The 21,995-nt window shown below is 35.7% G+C and overlaps 1 protein-coding gene across 2 annotated transcripts in view; it reads right to left on the bottom strand.

The window, feature by feature from the left end:
- The window catches only part of KIFAP3 (kinesin associated protein 3), a 189,777-nt gene that overhangs the window by 73,673 nt on the left and 94,109 nt on the right, over positions 1 to 21,995 (bottom strand). For both annotated transcript variants that reach the window (XM_072648684.1, XM_072648685.1), the window contains exons 11-13: positions 11,039 to 11,139; positions 1,909 to 2,017; positions 1,355 to 1,467 (exon numbers count right to left, since the gene is read on the bottom strand). In XM_072648684.1, the coding sequence (XP_072504785.1) occupies positions 1,355 to 1,467; positions 1,909 to 2,017; positions 11,039 to 11,139 (323 nt within the window). The remainder of the gene's footprint in view (positions 1 to 1,354; positions 1,468 to 1,908; positions 2,018 to 11,038; positions 11,140 to 21,995) is intronic.

Genomic DNA, 21,995 nt, shown 5'->3' with positions numbered 1-21,995 from the left:
CAAAAGAGGTCCAAAAAGCCAATGAGGAGAAGAATGCTTTAAAAAGCAGCATTAGCCAAATGGAAAAGGAGGTTCAAAAGCTCACCGAAGAAAATAGTTCTTTAAAAATTAGCATGGAGCAGATGGAAGCTAATGACTTTAGAAGAAACCAAGAAATTACAAAACAAAACCAAAAGAATGAAAAAATAGAAGATAATGTGAAATATCTCATTGGAAAAACAAGTGATCTGGAAAACAGATCCAGGGGAGACAATTTAAAGATCATGAAACTACCTGAAAGCCATGATCAAAAAAAGGGCCTAGACATCATCTCTCATGAAATTATCAAGGAAAACTGCCCTGATATTCTAGGATCAGAGGGCAAAATAAATATTGAAAGAATCCACCAATCACCTCCTGAAAGAGATCTAAAAAGAGAAACTCCTAGGAATGTGGTAGTCAAATTCCAGAGTTCCCAGGTCAAGGAGAAAATATTGCAAGCAGCTAGAAAGAAACAATTCAAGTACTGTGGAAATACAATCAGGATAACACAAGATCTAGCAGCTCCTATATTAAGGGATTGAAGGGCTTGGAATATGATATTCCAAAAGTCAAAAGAACTAAGATTAAAACCAAGAATCACCTACCCAGCAAAGCTGAGTATAATACTTCAGGGAAAAAAATGTTCATTCAATGATATAAAGGACTTTCAAGAATTATTATAAACTGCAACTCCTAACAAATGAGGAATTACACAGAAGTGGTATAAAAGATAATCTTAGTGAAATAAATAAGAAAAAAAAGATAGACTAGTAAAGGATAACTGATATTCTTATCATTAATTCAATTAGTATCCATGCAATGTCAAGTGAGTGCAAAGAATGCCCCAGGAAAGTTGGATGGACTTACTAAAGTAATACTTATGGGAGATTTTGGACAAAAGTTATATAGTATGAGTGCTGGAGGGAATATCCACAACAATGAGATCAAAGACAATGATGATAATAGTGTCTTGCATTCATACAGAATCTTGACGCTTGCAAGCAGTTTACATACATAATCTAATTTGATCCTAATAAAAACTCTGTAAGGTAGGTACTATTACAACTCTCACTTTACTGATAAAAAAACTGAGGCTCAGAAAGGCAGAAGGACTTGTCCAGGGTCACACAATCAATCAATGTCTACAGCAAGATATGAACCCAGTTCTTTCTCACATCAAGTGTAAAACTCCATCCACAACTTGGTGCTGCCTCTCCAATACACTGAATAGACTAGATGGACTAGAACAGACTAAATAGAATAAAACATTTTTTTATCTACGTAAGACAGCACTTTGCCCCAAGTTAACCCATAATAAAGTATATGTGCTTACAATAAACAAATTTTTAGTTGGTCCATCATGCTGTGAAATGTTCCTAATCATCTTCATCAGCAGTGGATCCTTGAATTTTAGAGCCCTCTTCATAAGCATCTTCAGTCCATTTCCTATAGACAAAAAATACTAATTATATCAAATAGAATTTAAGTTTAACTTTAGTTCAAGAGAATTAAGAAAAAAACTCAATACCAGTTTTATTAATAAATGATTACAAGAGAAGCAAATATGAAAAGAAAAAGTTTATTTCCAGAAAATATACAAACTAACCAGTACTGATTTTGGACAACCCAAAACAGAACATAAAATTTCCCTCAATGTTCAATGTTCCCACTCACAAATATATTATGTTTTCATCTATAATACAAGTGCATTTAGGACTTCATAGTGGTAGTGTCTAATACCTGCAGAGACCAAAGCCAAAAAATATGGCTCCTGGATGACTTGCAGTGGTGTCTGTCCATCATATAACCTATATTTTAATGTCTTGCCACTTGCCTGATTGTATCTTATGCTCGAAGATAAACAGTAAGTAACTCAAGATCACTGACCTTCACAAATAAGTTGTACATTCCTCTTGTTAGCAGCAAGGTTGATGCAGAAGGAGATGAGCTCTAGGTCGATCCGTTCATCAGAGCACTCAAAGAGCATTTTCATTAGCTAGCAATAAATACACACACACACACACACACACACACACACACACACACACACACACACACACATACACCACAAGTTATATCACCAGAACATTTGAAAACTCAAAAAAAAAAAAAAGAATGACAACAAATTTTCACTATGCACACTGTATTTTACAGTGTGGCAATAACAAAAACCTCATAATCAAAATGTAAGTAAATACATAATGAAAAATTAATTCATGAAACTGGCCAACGGCATTACTATCTTCCTTTGGGAATTGATAGGTTAACACATATAAATGGTGAGAATATCTTTGATGACTAATTAAACATATAAGGCAGGTACCTAGGCTAGCCATGTATCACTCCTCACCAGGCTTCACTCTGGCCTTTCTTCACCATGCCCCTGCCCTAAATGCCCTGATTTTCCACTCTCACCCAAACCCGGTTTTGTGTCTTATCTTTCCCCATTAGAATGTCCTTGAAGGTAGGGACTGTCTTTTTTTTTTTTTTTTTGCTTCTATTTATATGCCCAGAACTCAGCACAGTGCCTGGCACATAGTAAGTGCTTTATAAATGTATACCGAGTGACTGATTGAATAAGTATTTACCAAATTCTTGCTGCCATGGGCTCAGGCTTGTACCACATGCTATGAGGACTATAAAGTAAGTCTGAACATATTTTACATGACTGGCTTACACTATGATTGAAGAGACAAAAGCCTTATGGACAAGAAATAACTATGATGGAAGGAGATAACGTACAACACACAACTAAATTACACACATATATGTCATATATGTATTATACTGTGTATACACACATATCTTTATATATGTATGTATTGTGGCATAGATTACAAGAACAAAAGGTGTTCAAAAAAAGAGTGAAATGTAGGTTGGAGTAATGTTGCAAAGGCTTTGTGAAAGAGATGAACATAGGATAATTGCTACCAATAAGTATGATGCACTTGAACATTCCTTTTAAAGGTCATAATCGCTTCTGGGAGAAGAGATATTTTAACAATATAGGGAAGATCTTTTAATTTCTATGACTGTCATCAAAAACTATTTCATAACTACTCCTATACTGACTCTGTCATTAACAACGTTCAGAATCCAAAAAATTCTCAACCAGCTTAACTGATAAACTGCACCTTAATAAGATGAAATTTAATAGAGACAAAATTTTCTATTTAGGTTAAAAAATCAACTTCATAAGCACAGGACTGGGAAAGCATACTTAGACAACAGTGACATGAAAATGGCCTAGGGAGTCTGTGTTAGAAATTCAGAACTAGAAGGAACCACAGAGATTCTTGAAGTCTAATGCCTTTCAGAATGAGAAAAGATTTTTACTGATAAGGGAAAAGATAAACCAGGGAGACAGAGTGAGGGCTTTAATTCAGTGATCTCTCATAAATAATTCTTTTCGTGGACTGTAAGATTAATATGGTTGAACCACAGTTTGTCACGATAGCCAAAAAAACTAATATAATGTAATGTTCTTACTCACACAGTGATTAACAAACTGGAAAAATGTTGTACAACTGTGCCGACTGGGCCGAATCACATTGGGGCCCTTACTCTGGCAAGGCTTCCTTTCCTCCTCCTTAATTTATTTTTTTGCTCTACTCTTCATAGTCACTATTACAAACTTTCTCTTTGAAGCAGCTGTGTCATGTAGTAGAGTGATGTACTTGGAAGTTAGGAAGACCAGAGTTCAAATCTTGCCTCCAACACTTACTAGCTAGCTAGCTGTATGATTCTCAGTTTGATAAAATGAGGGAGTTAGACTCAATGGCCTCCAAGATTTCTTCCAGTTCTAAATCTATGATCCTATGACTCTCCTCCTCTCTTCTTCATTTCATAGTGCCTTGACATCATCCCCTCATTCTCTCCTACTTCACCTCATTCTCTTAAGAGTGGCCCCACTTTTCTTTCCTTGCTAAGGGCAACCCTTGATCCCATTCCTTCTTGCCTTTTCTATCCATAGTGCCTCTATGATCATCCTCCTCTTTCTAATCTTCAGTCTCTCCCTCTCTACTAATTCCTTCTGTGATACCTATAAACACTTTGAAGTCTTCTCAATCCAAAAGAAACAAATTAAAAAAACAAAACAAAACAAAACAAACCTCTCACCAAATCCCACTAGTATTATTCTATATCTTGCCTCCCTTTCTTAGACAAACTCCTAGAAAAAGCTATCTATGGTCACTATCTCCACTTCCTCTCCTTGCACCCATTTCTCAACCCTATGCAATCTCGTTTGCCACCAGATTCCAAGTTATCACATTACTGCAACCATTCTCTCTAAAGTCAACCTAATCTCCTAACTGACAAAACGGCCAATCTTTTCCCAGTTTCCATTCTTCTTGACATCTCTGAAACACATGACAATGTTAATCACCTTTCTGGATATTCTTCTCTAGGATTTCATGACATTTCTCTCATGGTTCTCCTACCTGCCTGAGTCCTTCCCCTTTGTGTCCTTTGCTGGATCATCATCTATATTACACCCACTAACTGCAGGGGACCCACAAAGTTCTGTTTTAGGCCCTCATCTTTTTTTTTTCCCTCTATACTCTCTCTGGGTAAACTAATTGGCTCCCATAGAGTTAACGATAATGTCTATGAAGACAACTCCTAGATCTATACATATAGCCCTAAACTCTCCAAAGCTCCATCATGCACTATCAGACACTTTAAACTTGATGTCCCATCAACATGTCCCAAAAGAACTCATTTCCCCCAAAACTTTCCCCCAAAACTGGCTTCTTTGCGAACTTTCCTATTACTGCTGCAGGCTGCACAATTCTTCTGGTCACCCAGGTTTATAAGCTTGATGTTATCCTTGACTCCTCCATCCTCATTCAGTTCAAGTATTCACTCAGTTGCCACATTTTATCATTTCTAATGCTACAACATTTCTTGCTTATCTCCACTTATAAAATCACAAACCTAATTCAAAAGCTTTATCTTCTCTCATCTAGACTGTGTCACTTTTGTCTTTGTATCTCTACACTTAGTATGGTGACTGGTATATAGAAGGGGCCTAATATATGCTTGTTGATTAATTATTGATCTCCTGTCCTAAGACGTTGAATTAGAAGAAAAAGAAAATAAAGCAATTCTCTTTGGTAAGTAAAAAATGAAAACCCCTACTGAAACTTAAGAAATTTTAAAAGTTATTTTATACTTTAGGAAGACTAACCAAACTATGAATTGGCTTTAGAGAAGAAATAACAGAATTTAAAGGAGGCAGATTCTAAATCATCCATGAAATAAAGATAGCATTTCAAAGGCAGATGAATTTGGCATATTTATGATTTATGACTTGGAAGTCCTGTGCTTTTTAAGTTGTAGTAAGGCAGGTGGATGGTTTAAAACACGTACAGACATTCTATTCTATCATGCCATTTCCCTAAAGGGATACTTTTAACCTGTATGTTAGGAGCAACTAAAACCTAAGATGACTATAAATAAAAAGATACTGTATCAATTATTTAATCTACATTCACTAGATGTGTCTTGTAGCAGATTTCATTTGCTATTCACATATCAACTGTCTAATATAGTAATAATCCAAAGTAACAGCAAACTAAATAAAAGTTTTAAGTTATAATGCTCTAATTAACATAATTCATATTTATTTTACTTGGGGTTTTCACATTCCAAACTAAAACTTATTATAGATATCTTTCAAAACTTTACTGCTTTAAGATTTTTTTAAAAATTGGTTAATGTCTAACATGCCTTATAGAATTATTCATGTCACAAATAAGCATTAACTAATTTGTGATTCCATAAAATTTACACTGCCCTGATTTATGAGGCCAAAGGAGATGATGAAGTTATTACCTGTCAGCAATTCTCACATTAAACTCTTAAAACTTATTTGGCTTATAATTATTTCTATACTTTTTTTAAAAAGTCAAAGTATGTTTTTTTTAACCTTAGCATTTCTCTCACAGAATCAAGAGAAATTAAAACTTAAAAGAAATAGAATACATTCTGATACAGAATTAGTTCTTTATAATAAGAAAAAGAAATTCACTTCAATTCCAATTAAACCTATTCAAATTTTAAAGTAATAGTTTAATATGAGCTCCTCGTGTACCATTATGCTTTTATTTAATTTGATTGCTACCTGTGGCACTTCAAAAGTAAGCATAATTGCTGCCAACTAGGAAATATTAAAATTAAATTTGCTCTGCTTTAACTATGTCCATTGTCATCTTTTACTGATTTAACAGGAAGGCACTAAAAGGTCTACAGCTTGTGCAATGAAGAGGCAGTAGTGTTCAATCAGACAAGTCCCATATTGAGTATCAGATACCACAGACCCAGGACTGAAATCACTGTGTCTAGACTCTCTGGCACCTGACTTCACTTATTTACCAGTGACCAGAGGCCAACCCCCACAGCTCACTGTATTCACATACACCTCTGCACACATCTCTCCCGCCCCTCCTCCCCCTCCAACCCCTTGCCCAAACATCTTTGAATGATTATGCCAGAACTTTGCATGCCTCAGGAATCTCTCCTGACTGGCTACTCCCTAGCTCTGCTGTTTGAAGTGATGCTCTGGTTTCTGAACTTCAGCAGATAATGGCAGGCAGGAGCAAAGGGTGCTGTCAGAAAGGACGTTTACCAGCATTCAGCTAAAAAGGAGCATGTAGATCAAAGAGGGGCCCAATAGGACAACTGTGGTGGAAAACATGTGGGTAGCTATGGAGATCCTTGCATACTGTTCTGTGGTAAAATATTAAATAACACCATGACATCATTACCTAACCATGCACTTTGATTGGCCATTCCATTACTAATAAATACTTTTTATAAGCATCTGGATGGCATTTGCACCTACTTAAACAAAACATGCATTTTAGAGGTCTAAATAACAATGAACTGTTAATACCTATTTTTAACTGTTACTAGAATGCAACCATTAACTCCTGACTTCCATAAGGATGCTTACCTGAGATAATCTACCCATCAAGACTATTAAAAACCAAATGTATGACCTGTATAAAATGGTCCAGCATACTGGTCAAGAAGAGATAGAGAGAGCACATCAGAGATAATCTAACACAAGGAAGGTAATATAATTGTGAATACAGTGTGTATATGAGCAGCAGTGGTCAAAACCACTGCCTCTAGATATTCAATATTTAGAACAATGATCTTACATTTGTAAGATCTACTTATTCAATGACCATTTACTAAATATGTACCATGTGGTTTCACTGTGCTTGGCAAAGGGGGAAATAGGTCCCCTGCCTGTGTATTTAAAAACAGAGAACAAAAAGAGCTTTAAATTGGAAAATGAATGAAGCCTAAAATAAAGAGATAGCAAGATGAACTTAACTATCTTTCCAAATTTATTTGTTATTAGGAAAATATTAATATTGATTTCCTGTTCTGCCATCATCATGACCTATTTATGCCTCCTATCTGACAATGTCAGGTATATATAATGTACCTTGTTTCGTACTTAAAACTGCTGGGTACAATTTCAAAGAGAACAAACGTCCTATTAAACCCTATGAAATTCCAAACATATATGGCTTTAATAAGGAACTTAACTGTTTGTGGTCACAGACCAGTTTAAAGCTTTACTAGCACTGTAAACATTGCTTTGAACAGCCAGCATCTGCTGCTCTGAATAGAATGTTCGTTACAGCTCGGTGAATGATTAGTGAAGTCAGAGGAATCATGGATCTAACTGAAATTTCCATGGTTCTTTTATATTGCAATAAATTTGGCACTGGGTAGTTATAAACCATGTCAACATTTCCCTTCAGTGTGCCATAACTGAGCCCTGAAGTGAAAGTTGTAGGTGGGCATCATTGCTGTAAGAAACATAGTTCGTTGTATAATCTGGTTTTCTCAAGAAACTGCCTCCTTCCTATAACAAAACCAAGGAGAAGGATGTTTGTGATAGACTTTGGTAAAGTAACTTTGCTGTTCCCTTAAAAACTAACTATTCAAAAAGAAAAAATTCTTGGCTTTTTGGGAAAGTTTGAGGAAATTTTAATCAAGAAACACAAACCATAAATGTTCTGAAAATTTTCCATGGCAAGTTCCCATTACAGTCATGTCTGATATCAGAATATTTGTCAAGAAGGCATGAGTGGTGGTATAGTTCTTGAAAAGATGGTAAGAAGCATTATGTATATGAGGCTTTGAATCCCAGGATCAATATTAACAATACTTCAAAAGATACACTAACACAGTAGTTTTAAAATGTTCTTATTTCTATGTTCTTTTCCTTTTTAACAAAATTTCATCTTCAAGTCTTTGTTTAGGCCTATAATTCAGAAAGAGGTAATAATTTAGAAAGTGAAAAAGAGAATTTTCCATCCTACACTACTATGCATTTCTGTTTTATTCTGTGACTTTAGGCTGGATAAGACCCACCAATCTAGACAAGGGCATTATTCTGGCTTGGCTGGTTTCCAGTTCATATCCTGTAGTTCATGAAGTTTGGACACAGAATAGGCTTTGAAACTGCAAAGCAAAGGTCTTCAGGACACATGGAGCACGAGGAGTAAATAACCTGGAATCTTACTGAAAACTTGTTTTGGCAAGGGGCTTGATGACACAGACCACTGGCTATAAGCTGACACACAGCATTTTGATGAGGTCTGTCTGTAAAGATTTGTTGCATATTCTTTTAAAAAGATATCTATTTTCCACAAACAAGTGTAATTAGGTTGCCTCTTGGAATAAAGGCCTAATGGCTTGTGAAATTTCTAGTTCAGTGTTCGTCTTTTTTTTTTTTTTTTTAACTTCCTGCAGGTGTAACTTTAGTTCATTAAGAGGAAACACAATTATATTAAAACTTAATTTGGATGAGAAGGGATATTTAATTTAAATAAGCAAAAAGACAACATTTTGTAAAGGTTCACCTCTTTCAAGGACTTGCTATGTAGTAACTCCAAATACTGCCTGGCAGAAATCTGTAGGAAACTTAAGGAGGATTTTTATTAACATATCAACTGAGAGTTGAAAGAGTCCTGGGTTTGGATAAAACCAGGTTCTAATCTATTTTGCTCTACTACTTAGGAGGCTATCAAATCTTGCCAAAATCAGTTATGTCCTTCAGAACACAGGCAAATTAAGATACTATTTAATACAAAATAAAAATTTTGCTTCACTCCATCAATAATAGACAGCATATTTTTAATAGAACATGGATGAGAAGGCCCCAGGCTGTACCACTGGGGTTCCATGAAGGTGGGACCTGTTTAACTTTTCTCTTTATCCCTAGGCAGAATGCATTACACATATTAAGTACTTTAAAAAAGTGGATTGATTTGCTGATGAAGAGATGAGATCATAGATTGTCTTTATGACTATTTGACAATTTCTGAAGCATTGTCAAGAACCCCATAGAAAACTTAGGCCCTGACTACCCTAGATCATTACTGTGTCCCAGAAAGTCAGAGCTGGAAACCTTAATTCCACAGTTACTTATTAGAAGAGGTAGAGTCAGAAAGGACTGTAGAGGACATTTAGTCAGCCAGGATCAAGGACCGGACATCTGCCCTGTTGCCCCTCCCATGCCACAGTGGCTGACCATACTCCTGACCCACAACCCCCACCATGATGGAGGAGAAAACTCAACACTGGAATAAATCTTGGATAAGACTGATCTGGTCATGGTACCTCAAACATCCCCCAGCAATCTAGTTTTAGAACTTCACTGACTTGCCTTTATTATAGGCAGAGATCAGCAAGGACTACCCATCAATCCTACCACTGGTCTGCCCAATCCTTTTGCTCTGCTTTTTAGCTTTTTCTCAAAGGGTGATAATTAAATCAACTTTCCTTCTGTTACTCTAAAGGGAATACTGGGGGATCCTGGATCCATTCAGAATGGAAATTCCCTTTTCTGAGCACCACCCTCTGCTCCCCTCATACCCAGGCTGTCAGCTTTATCTCTGTGGTTGCTCACTCAGCCATCCTTTCTCTTGTGCCCTCCTAATTCAGCTGAAATCTGGTTTTAGAGATAACAAAGTACCTCTTATGCTGGGTCTGTGCTTCTCTACCCCAGAAATTACATTGCATTTACTTATATGGACATATTGTTCCATTACCCACCAAGAGAATGTTAACTCCTTGAGGATAAGCGCTGCTTTACTGTGCCTTCATATCCTCAGTCCTAGCACAGTAGGTAGCATATCCTAAACACTTAAATAAATGCTTGCTGACTTGGCTGGGAGACCTGAGATGAATAGGTAGGAAATCTTTCAGTCACACTTTTCAAATACATACCAGCCCATCTCTTGCCTCCTCTGCATGGGTGATCCTCCGTATCTCAAATGCATTTAGTCATCACCTCTACCACTTAGTATGCTTAACTTTCTTCCAGATAGCTCAGGCACTACCATTAATAAGGGGTCTTTGCTTATCCTCCCATTTGCTCATGTTCTCTTGCTTGTTTTCTATACACTTTGAATTTACTTATCTGTGCACACAGGGTATTCCCCCAAGAGAAGAGAGGCTCCTTGAGGACAGGGTCATATCCATTTGTGTCTTTGCATATACAGAACTGATTAATATGTGTGCGTTCGTCCTTCGTTGCCGATGAAAACCATGCCATCAGAGAAATAATGACATGACTTGCACTTGACTTTGTTTTGAGTGAGGAAGGGCTGTGCAGGTCACCAGCCTCACTTCTCCTCCAGAGCCATCTGAATCCAGTGACTAGATATTCATCAGGATGCCTGGAGATGACCCAGGAGGAGGCAACAGGGGTTAAGTGACTTGCCCAAGGTTACACAGCAAGTGAGTGTCAAGTATCTGAGGTGAGATTTGAACTCAGGTCCTCCTGACTCCTGCACTGGTGCTCTATCCATTGCACCACCTAGCTGCCAGAATTGATTAATAAATATTTGTTGAATTGAAATGATGTATTTAAGTATCAAAGTATAAACATAAAAAGAAAAGAGGATTGGCAAGGAAGGTGCAAGGGAAGAAAAGTAAGAAAAATAGACATCTTGCAAATTTTTCTTAAAAAAGAAATACCTACCTGTGGTATACAATCAGTATATGCGAACATTGATTTAAAGCGGTCATCCATGCTTATATGGTAGAGAACACACATTGCTATTTGCTTGTAATTTTCATTTCCTAAAATGAAAAATAACAAGATGTTATTTTTAATATATCATCCACAAATACAAAGAATTTGTTTTCAAATTCTTAAAAGTTTATTCATTGTTCATAATCTAACAAACTTTAAGTTCCCTACTTCAGTTTGTTTTCAAATGACTGTCAGAAGGCTTCAATCACACTCAAATTGTCTTTGAAAGACAGTTAGGATCCTCAAAGGTGAAAATGTTTTAAATGAAGTGAATATCTGAAGAAAAGAACTCTCATAAAAAGAATAATAAAGCCATAATTATGAATAGTTGCTGCTTTCATATAGTGCATGATATATTTTATAATTTATATAATTATACATATATAAATTATAAATTTTAAAATCTTCTTTACTGACTTCACTGTATGTGACTAGCGATATACAGAGTAAGCACATTCTTTCCTTCATTCTTAGTGTTAGCGTTAATATTTAAGATGTTAAACTTTAAACCCAGATTTATGAGTTATCCTCTATAGTGAAAACTATAAAAAACAAAACACATCCTCCAAACGAACACCGCCTTCCAGGAAGAAGAGGCATTGGATTGAGACTCACAAGAGCTGGATTTAAACCTAGCTCTGCAGCTCACTGCCTTTGGATCAGCAACTCAACTTCCTTACCTGTCAAAATAAGGGGCGTGAATTAGAGGAGCTCTAAGATCCTCTTCTAATTTTAAACGTATAGAGAACTCCCAAGGTTCCTACTGACTCTAGAATAAAACATAAAACTCCTACTCTGCTCAGTTTTTAAAGCCCTTTACAACCTGGCCCCAACTATCTTTCCAGCTTCACTGTACAATCCTCTCCCACCTCTGGAAATCTGTGCTCTGTTCTTTAAGCACTTGTTGCATCTGTACCTTTAACCTTCCTTCATTTCTGGAAGGCACCTCCCCATAAGGCTGCTCCACAGAATCCCACTTCATGACAGAATCCAAGGACCACTTTCTATAAAAAACACTTCCCAAACTCCTACTGTCCTCCCTCTCAAACTACCTTGTGTTTAACTGCTTATTTACGTCAATCTCTTCATATTTATTCTCTATATAGTCATAGACACATTTGTTGTCTTTGCTATCAGAATGGAAGTTTCTTGAGAGTAGTGTTTGTTTCCTTCTCCTTGTACAGTGCCTGGCACATATTAGGTGCTGAATAAAGGCATGTTGACTGATGATGCTTACTCTTGTTGACTGAAGCTTTAACCTATAAATCACTGAGTATAATGGTATGAAGGTGATTTCCATGGACCAAAACCAAAACAAAACAGCTTTTATTTGAAAAAATGCCTTTATTTACCATGTTAACTTTAACCTCTAATGAACACAAAAAAATAACCAAAATTTATCAATGTCTAAGATACATGTTTTGTATTTTCCAATTCCCTTGTGTATTTTACTCTGTCTCAAGTGGATTATATGTTCCTTGATGGCTGGAAGTAAATCATATAGGATTATATGCCAATAGTTCCTAACACAGGGTTGAACACATAGTACATATCTAATCAACACTTGTGGGATCTCAATTTTTTTAAGCATTCAGTCAAGAAAAGATCTAATAAGAAAGAGATGCTATGTTACACATCAAGACAAAGATAAGGACCTGCACTGTTCTTGAAAGTCTCAGATTTGAGAAGTATTTTTAAGATTTTAGGGTTTCCTGCAAAACAAATTTTACATACACACACATATAGTACTTTGTAACTATAAAATACTTATATAAGTTAGAAACTAACATGGCAACCTATTTAATATCTTACATCATTCATCTCAGCAAACAGATGAGCCAGACCCTGAGAGAATGTAGTCTACTCATTTTAGCTGTCTTTATGACTGATATTAAACGTCACAGCCAAATCGATCAAGGGGGTTTCCACTGACCAAAAAAATGAATGACTCCACTGGAGATCTTTGCTTTCCATTTTCCACTTAAGGACCTGAACTTAACTAAAAATGACTCAGTACTCCATATTCATTTGTGTGTCACTGTACGTCAACAATATAATAATAGACGTGCTGAAATAAACTATAATCTAACTCAAATTACCAGGAAGAACTTCAGTACTTATCCTGATACCTCTCCTCTTTGTATATGAGGTAGAACATAATACAAAGTTACTTAACTTTTAGAATATGTTGAAATATAATTTGATTTCCATTCATCACAGAATTTTAGAATTGAAAGGAACTTCAAGGAACTTCAGGGTATCTGATCTATTAGTTTGACACACCAGAAAGAATAGAGTGGCATGCAGACAATATTATATTTGTAAAAGCACAAAATTCATAGGTATCTGTGACATAATAGATACAGAGCCAGCCTCAGAAGTAGGAGGCTCTGGCTTCAAGTCTCTCACCTTGGATACATACCGGATGTGACTCAGGTCAAGTCACTTAAGGTCTCAGTGCATCAACATCTCTCTAACACTTTCAGTTGTAGAGAAGATGCTGACCTTCATTAGTAACAGAAGTTTTCTCTTCTGGGAGTTTCCTCTATCAGTGAAATTACTAGCCAAGTCCCTCTCCCTATAAAACACATCACTCAAAATAAAAGAAATGAAATATTTCTACGTTGTACAATGAAGATTACTGTTGCTAAGGGGGATACTATTAACAAGTGGCATTGTATTAGCACAATGATTTTTTAGGTTACAAAGAAAACTATCTAAAAATGTACTTAAGAGATTCTAGCCTTTCAGATCAGAACTATAAGTATATACTTTACTGTCCACCCTAAAACAGTAAATACGAATGTCTAACTTCTAACAATCTACATGCTCATGCTGAGAAGGTATGTAATTTAGATTAATGATATTCAATATAAAGTACATCTGGGTCATAATCAAAAATAGAAAATATAACTACCAATAATCAGTCAATAAGCATTTATGAAGTATTATTACATGGCAGGCACTGCACTAGGTAATGGTGATACAAAAATAAAAAACAAAATTGTCTTGACTTCAAGGAGTTTATATTCTATCATGTACAACAACATGTGCATGAATAATCATATTACATATATACATATATATGTATACACACATATATGCACATAGTAAATATAAGGTAAACTGGGGACATAGGAGGTTGAGATCAGGAAAAAGCAAAAGATAGTTCCTGCTCTCCAGGAGCTCACAATCTAATGGTGTAGATAATACTTAAAAAGAAGCTCAGGAGGAGAGGGCAAATGGTACCCAGTGGCAGTGCTGTTGGGTACAAAATGAAGTGACAGCTGGTCTGGATACCTCCTTTAAATGAAGGACCTGGAAGGAGCTCTCCATTGTACATCCTCTACCCCCTCCAATTAAGAGGGAGGGAAGGGACCTAGGGGCAGGGGGTACTGATGAGGTATGAGTTCCAGAGCTGATATGATTTTAAAGGAAGATGATTTTCCTAGGGGGCATGATGAAGTCCACAGGTGATCTACCAGGTGGGAAATGAAGAGCACAGTCATGGGGGATAGCCAGTGCAAAGGTGTAGGGAAGGAAGATGGAGTTTCATGTGAGGAGTCATGAAAATAAGAAGAGACATTCCACATTCAAAATGACAAGCCCTCCTAATGTTGTACTAAGAATGCATTCCTTTATATTTAACTTTCTTCTTAAGAAATACAGGGACCTCTGAATGCTTTCAATTTGGGATCAAAAAACTAATTCTCAAACATGACTAGTTCCATTCCTACTCAGGTTAACAATTTTCCATTTTCTAGTCATTACACTAAAAATGCTTTTTAAAAAATAAGAAGTCATTTAAAATCAACAGGACTTGTTGGGTTGTAATGGAAAAAATTATGGATCAATGATAAAATAGTAGTTGAGAGTCTTAAGTATAAATGTTGCTCATTATAGTAAAAATCTACTAAAATTCAATAAGGATGCAGAAAGTAGAGATATAACAGTTTTTTGTGCTAACTTTGGAAAAAGAGGTTCTAAAGTAGGGAGTCATGATGGGTAGAAAGGGAGCCAATTGCTCAAATGGGTGAAAGCTCCAGAAAGGAGTTTACAAGTATAGGTCTTAAAAGACAGAAGTGAGAAGAGGTGTTAAATAGATATGTAAGGGCAAGGTAAAGGACATTTATTAAAGTAAAAGTTTTGGAGAAAAGAATCCCAAAATGGCACTTCAGTATGATAATGTGGGAAGTGTTCTACTGACTGACCCAGAAATCAGGAGACCTGAGCTACTGTCTGAGTTCTGACTATAATTACTTGGTGGATCATGGATAAGTCATCTGAGTCCTTTTGTTCCTAGTTACTCATTTGTAATAGGATATTTGAAGTAGATGATTTCTCAACTTCCAGTTCTAAAATTCTGGGTATATAGTTTAAAAAATTGTACACTATGTTTCTTGCTCAACTAGACAACAGAAAAGTTTAGTATGGTAGTCAAATTTAAATAAAATTACTGGACACATTAATGACACAAATGAAAGTAACAAAAATTATTGTTCCTATAATTCCATATATACTCCATAGTTTTTAAAAATGACTAATTTATATAACTTTCATGTAAAGCCTCCCAACTTAGTTTTCTCAGTTATCTGATTCCTATGGTGAGCATGGTTTTTAAAACTATTTTTTTTACTTATATTTCTTATATTTTATCTAAAAATTTAATTTCCCCTCCTCTCACCAGAAAGCCATCTCATATAACCAATAATTTTATAAGAGAAAGAAGAAAAAAGCAAAAAGTTCATTCAGCAAAATGAATCAATAATAAAAATTCTGATAATCCATGCAGTTTTCCACACTTGTGGACTCCCTTACCCCTACAAAGGAGTGGGGAGGGGAGGTACTTTTCTCATGTCTTCTCTTTGAGGCCAAACTTACAATATTGATTTTTTAATTGCTTTGTGGCTGCTATTTCATTTACATTGTTGTCGCCATGGTGTATATTATTTTCTTGACTCTGCTTACTTGACTTTGCCTCGGTTTATGTTAAATCTCTTCACACTTCTCTCTATTCATCATATTTGTAGTTTCTTACAATAGTAATATTCCATTACATTCATATATGGCAGTTTTTTTGGCCATTCTCAACTGATGGTAAGCTACTTTGTTTCCAGTTTTTTACTTCCTCAAAAAAGTGTTACTATAAATATTTTGGTCCATATGGAACAATGACCCGTAGGCAGATTAACTCTGAATACCAGACTCAGCCACTAAAACACAAGGTTAAATGAGGCAGGGCAGCAACTAAAGTAAATAACTTATCTAATTTTAACAGGTCAAGAACTCCGTGCCAAGGTGTTTCATCTAAAAGCCCTTGAAACTTAATGGGCACTCCATTAAGAAAAATGCAAGAAAAGAGTCAAATTAACTAGTTGTAAAATATCTTAAACATTAGTCTACTATCCTTCATATCTCTTGAGGGATGGGTTGGGAGAAGATGCTTCCTTTTCTATTTAGGGTTTCATCCTATACCCATAAAATCACAGAATCTCAGAATTAGAAGGGACGTATGAGGCCATCTATTCAAGCCTAAACAGGAATTCCATCTATGACATCCACAACAATTAGCCTCCTTTTGAAGCTCTCTAGAATAAAGGAAAACTCACCATGCCCTTTCAAGAAAGCCCAAGTCAGTTTAAGCAGCAGTTCTCTATGCTACAAAGTTTTTCCTTAAATGTTTTAATGGATCTCTGCTATCAGATAATATCTGTGAAGTGTTTCACAAACCTTAAAGTACTGTATCAAATGCTAGCTATTATTATATCATATCACCAATATGAACACTCTCTTGACAAAATGAAAATAGCAACCCATCCACGTCTTCTAATCAGCTGCACATCTAGCCTATGCTGTCCCATAAATTCTCCAAAGGGATAGCTAGCTGGAGGAGAGTCTTTAAAGGCTGCACCTGGCTCTATGGAATAAAATATATTCAACAGACAACACAAATAAATACAGCATGATCTTCTAAGCATTTTTCAGTTAACTGTGTCTGATATGATCCTGGTTTTCCCCGGGAGGAGTAGGAGCCTTGTGACTCTTCCACTAGTTCTCAGTTCCACATTTTCTAGAATGAGTGAGGATGGTCAAGCAAAAAAGCATGATGTGGAGGTGGAAGAAGAAACGAAAAACACGGATGGCTTTTTCTGATAAATGTGACCTCTACCATCAGACTTGATAGATGACTAGGTTTATTTGGCAGAACAGCTTTTTTTCTCTAGTTTGTTTTAGATCTTTGATTTGTTTTCTGATGTTTTTCTATGACTCTCCTCTGTTTCTAGCTCTTCATGTACTCAGACTACTTCATGTGGTTTGTACAGCAGGATCGTTGCCTAGACCTCAAATAATGCCACAGAAGTCTCCCTGTCCTTGCTTTAAGCCCCAGTGTTATGTGGAGAGACTAGGGAGTATGGCAGGGAGTTGCTGATGTATCTGGAAGAAATATCTTGAAGGTTTCTAGGATTGACTAAATAGTAGAATTGACTGAATAAATGTGTTGTCTCCCTCCTCAGTTGTTCACAGAGTGAGACCAACCATAGATAATGAAATCTGCAGTTTACATTATGGGGAAAAGATGTTGCAAACAAGGGCTTTATAGCCAGATGTTACAATCAGTATAGTAACCTGAACCCTAGCTTACTGATTCGACACATTGCCAACAACTTAGTTATGTGATATAACTCTTTCCATTCTCAAGTAACTAATGAGTTTTCTAAATATGAATATAATATATACACTTAGTAAATTTCATCACAAAAACATACTTCTTTTGTCAGATGATTCCATCTAACAAAAGGACACAACAATTTAGGAGGAAGGGAAGACGTGACATGAGAAGCTTTCTGAAATTAGCTTGTACTTATTCCTCTAACGACAGCTGTGGATAGGGTATGGCAGTGGCTCTTTGGCAGTCAACAAATTGTTATTTAAAGCCTATTTCTACAGCTTTTCATTCCACATAGTAATAAACAGTTTCTGAGAGAGATTAAATGATCAGAGTGACGTTTAGAGTTTAATCCCTAATTATGAGTTAATCTTTTACATATCTTTGGAATAAAAAGGCCCAGTTTAGTTCTTAAAAGTACCATTTTAAGATGAAGAAACATTTATAACCTTATTAAATGGTTTTCTTAAGGAATAATGGGGGTTCATTTTTGTAAAACACCTTCTCACTAGGAGCCCCAAACTCTACCCAAATGGCTAGAATTCTCCTGTGAATACAGGTATTTCAAAAAGGTTCCCCTATGATTAGTAGACATCAATTATACCTCAATGGCAGTACAAATAAGCAAGCTCACTTTGCCAACAGTCTATATGTTGGCATACTACCAAAGGTTAAATGAATTTCAAGCAACGCAGTAAAAAGACTGACAGTTTTGAGAACTAGATCCTTAATGACTTGAGGTGGATTAGTCAAATCCACTCAAAGAGTAGGGGCAAGGTAAAAAGTAATGTCCCAGTCATTATGGAATCCTTTGGTATTTGTGGTAATAAACATAAATTATGATGAACTCATTGGGTATTAAATGCAGAGGTCATAAGTACTTCGATAGGATTTCCACAGGAATTTACCATTAATTAACTGAATCGTTTGAAAGTGTTACTGAATTATCTTAGCACTTCTGCAACCATTCCAGAAAATTTGGTCATTCCCAGATGAGGGCAGTTAATGCCTTAACAAAACCAATCATTAACTCTAGTAAATGATTTTGTGGGAATTATTGCTGTTATAAAATACATTCAAGAGTTTATAGAAACAACTCCTTTTTATTTTTAAAATAAATTTGCAGCTGTAGGTGAGCTGGAACAGCTGGAATGGAAAAGAAAAAAACAACTAAGGTCCGTGGACTGCTTTTGCAATTGATTTTCTGCCAATTAAAAAGCAAAATGCATGCCGATTGGGTTCTGAATTAAAAATGTCTTCAGTTTCTCTCCTGTCCCAAACTAATCTTTGAAGTAATTAGTAAAAGGTCATTCAGCAACTAATTTTCTAAGATGTTTGGGATTTTGAGACCTGCATTCTCCATTTATAGCTCAGTCAAGTAAAAATATGAGTCCTGAACACCAGAACTCTAAACCAAATTTCCGCTTCTGCTGTAGGCCCAGCCCAACACTCTGTGAAGAGAGTGAGAACACAAATTATGGGCCACATTATTAGCCAGATTCTCATTCTCCACACCCCATGTCTGCCTTCTAAACACAGCACTCCCTTTGAAGTCAACAGACTTCAAATCCAGATGAGAGTAGTGTGGCAATATGACCACATCTGTATCAAAATGGAACAGTACTGAAGTAATAGTATTATTGGGCTAATCAAAACTGGGATATCTATCTAGTGCAATATTTTCAGAAAATACATATTGTTATGCTGACTATGGTATATATGTGTGTGTATACATATACACATTTCAAAGCCATTTAAATGTCATAATGAATATTACTAGGTCAGGGGCTCTTAACCTGGGTTCCACAGACTCCAAAGAGATCCAAATATGAATGAGGTAAAATTACATTATTTTATGAATTTAAAAACCTTATTCTGAGGAAAAAGTCCATAGGTTTCATCAGACTGCCAAAGTGGTCCATGACATAAGGGAAGGTTAAGAACCCCTGGACTACATAAAATAGGGCTTTCTTCTTTTGTAAGATTAGCAAGACAAGTTAAATTTTCATTGCTTTTTTTTAAACAAACTATAAATATATACTAAATTAATGCATTTAATTCAATTAAATTCCACAAACACTTATTAAGTGTCATTTACTTGGATTTTTTCACTATATAATGATTAGCTTCAAACTAGTTGCTGTATCTTAGCTTAATAAAGCACACATGAAACTGAATACAAAGATCAGACGTTTTTATTTTGCAGGTAACTGGGCCTGGAATCAGGAAGTAAACTCTGAGTTCAAATTTGGTTTATTCATTTATTAGCTATATGATCCTGAGCAAGTCACTTAGCTGCTGTTGGGCTCAATTTTCTCAAACATATAATGCGGATAATAACAGCACCTATCTTGTGGGGTTGCTGTGAGGATCAAATGAGATCTTGGTTTGAAAGAAAAAAAAGGTTGCTTAGCACAGTCACTGGCACATAGTAGTGGCTATGGAAATGCTTATTCCCATCACTCCCACTTTATGTTTAAGCTTCTACTGGTTTAAACATGGGGTTGGCTGAGCTCTATCACATAGTGGATATACATGTCTATCATCTGAGATCCATAACACATTTATGCTATGAAAGGGTTGAGAAAAATAATCAGTCAAAAACTATCAAGTTAAAGAATTTGTAGGTCAATGATAAACATGAAAAATGTCAGGCTTTACAGGTAATTTTCTGATTAGATCATTGATGTCATGATGCATTCTGTATGTCCAATTATTTCACTTAAAAACCGAAAAGTCACTGAACTTATAAACTTATCAAGAGGATGTTACACACATTAAAAATGCAAACTAAATGTGCATTTGTGTAAAATTCAATAATTTATGTTTTACTATGTACAACTGCCACACTTTGCCATGATATTATTTTTTCCAAACCTTTTCAACACAATGTCTTCCATTATTTAATTACCTATTTAAGCAACATTCTTTTATTATATCCAGATCAGCAAATGTTATATAAAAAGAAGTACTTTGAGGAGTGGTTTTCATCATAGCAAATTTCAACAAGAATGTAAATACTATATAAATACGCATTCCCATAGTATAAATACGGACAAAACCCCTTTAATAGCAACTATATTCTAGCCAATGAGTCCCTTCCATTGACCTATTACTTAATGTGCTTTAGTCAATTTTTACTATACAGAGAAGGAGACACCTCAGGCAATGTTCACACACAACATATTAGAACCAGCTGCTGCAGAAGAACCTTAAGAAAAAAGGCTTCTTGATTTAATTGGGAAAACAGGAGGAAGCATAAATTTTACTGCCATTAATAACTTCAAGCAATCTTGATATGACTTTACCTCACCCTGACGGCTAGACATGTGCTTTGTGTTAGGGTGTTGGCCACATCTGACCCTTATTGTTTGCTCACTTGATCAGGTAGGAAAATGTAGGGGTTTTTATAGGATAAATGAGGCCTATTAACATTGGGAAATAGCGCAGTAGCCTATGAGGAGCTGCTCTCTGAAACAGATGTGTGAAATTCCATAACAAGTTTGGTAACAAAAAGGCCAAAATGCAAAAGTCATTTAAGAAAATCTTCTTTCAGTTTTATTTAAAGAAGTCATCATAAAGGCAACTGAGTTTTTAAAAAACAAAAACATGCTACTTTAAACACAAAGTATTTCTTCAGTTTTAAAAGAGCATTTGCGATGATCAACTTAAAACAAAAGTATATAATATCTCGCTGTTCACAACCAAGAATTATTAGCTAAATGCAAATACTGTGTTATATTTGCATTATCTCAGTTTTGAAATAGTTATTGGGGTGAACCATCCCAAGTATCTAAGGGAAGTATACAATACCTCTACTTACAAATCTCAGTCTACAAGTCATTGTGTAAGAATAGTTTTTGCATTAGCTGATACTTTTGAGAAATCAAAAAGTAAATAATATCCAAGCATTTTTTTAAAATGTGAACATAAAAGAGCTGTAGATGTCAGAAGTCAAATTTTTTGAATGTCATTTCGAAAACACCTGATGTGACGGGCAGAGGAAATAATACTTAAGTTTAAGGGATCAGAACTGGGAGTCCGACACTATTCTGCTGCAGCCAGCTGCAGCAGTAAGTGAAATCAAACTCGTCTTGACCAGAAGAGAATAAATATCTATCACTTAACTCTTGACCTGAAACGACTCTCTATATGCTGATGAAATGTTTCTACAGCACTGGACCCAAATTACTGAAGTGTAACCTACCTAAATCAAGAGAATTCAGGTCCCCTTAT

The sequence above is a fragment of the Notamacropus eugenii genome, chromosome 2 (genome assembly GCF_028372415.1).
Source record: "Notamacropus eugenii isolate mMacEug1 chromosome 2, mMacEug1.pri_v2, whole genome shotgun sequence".
NCBI lineage: Eukaryota > Metazoa > Chordata > Mammalia > Diprotodontia > Macropodidae > Notamacropus > Notamacropus eugenii.
The sequence above is the reverse complement of the archived record's forward strand: the minus strand, read 5'-3'. Positions and strand labels throughout refer to the sequence as shown.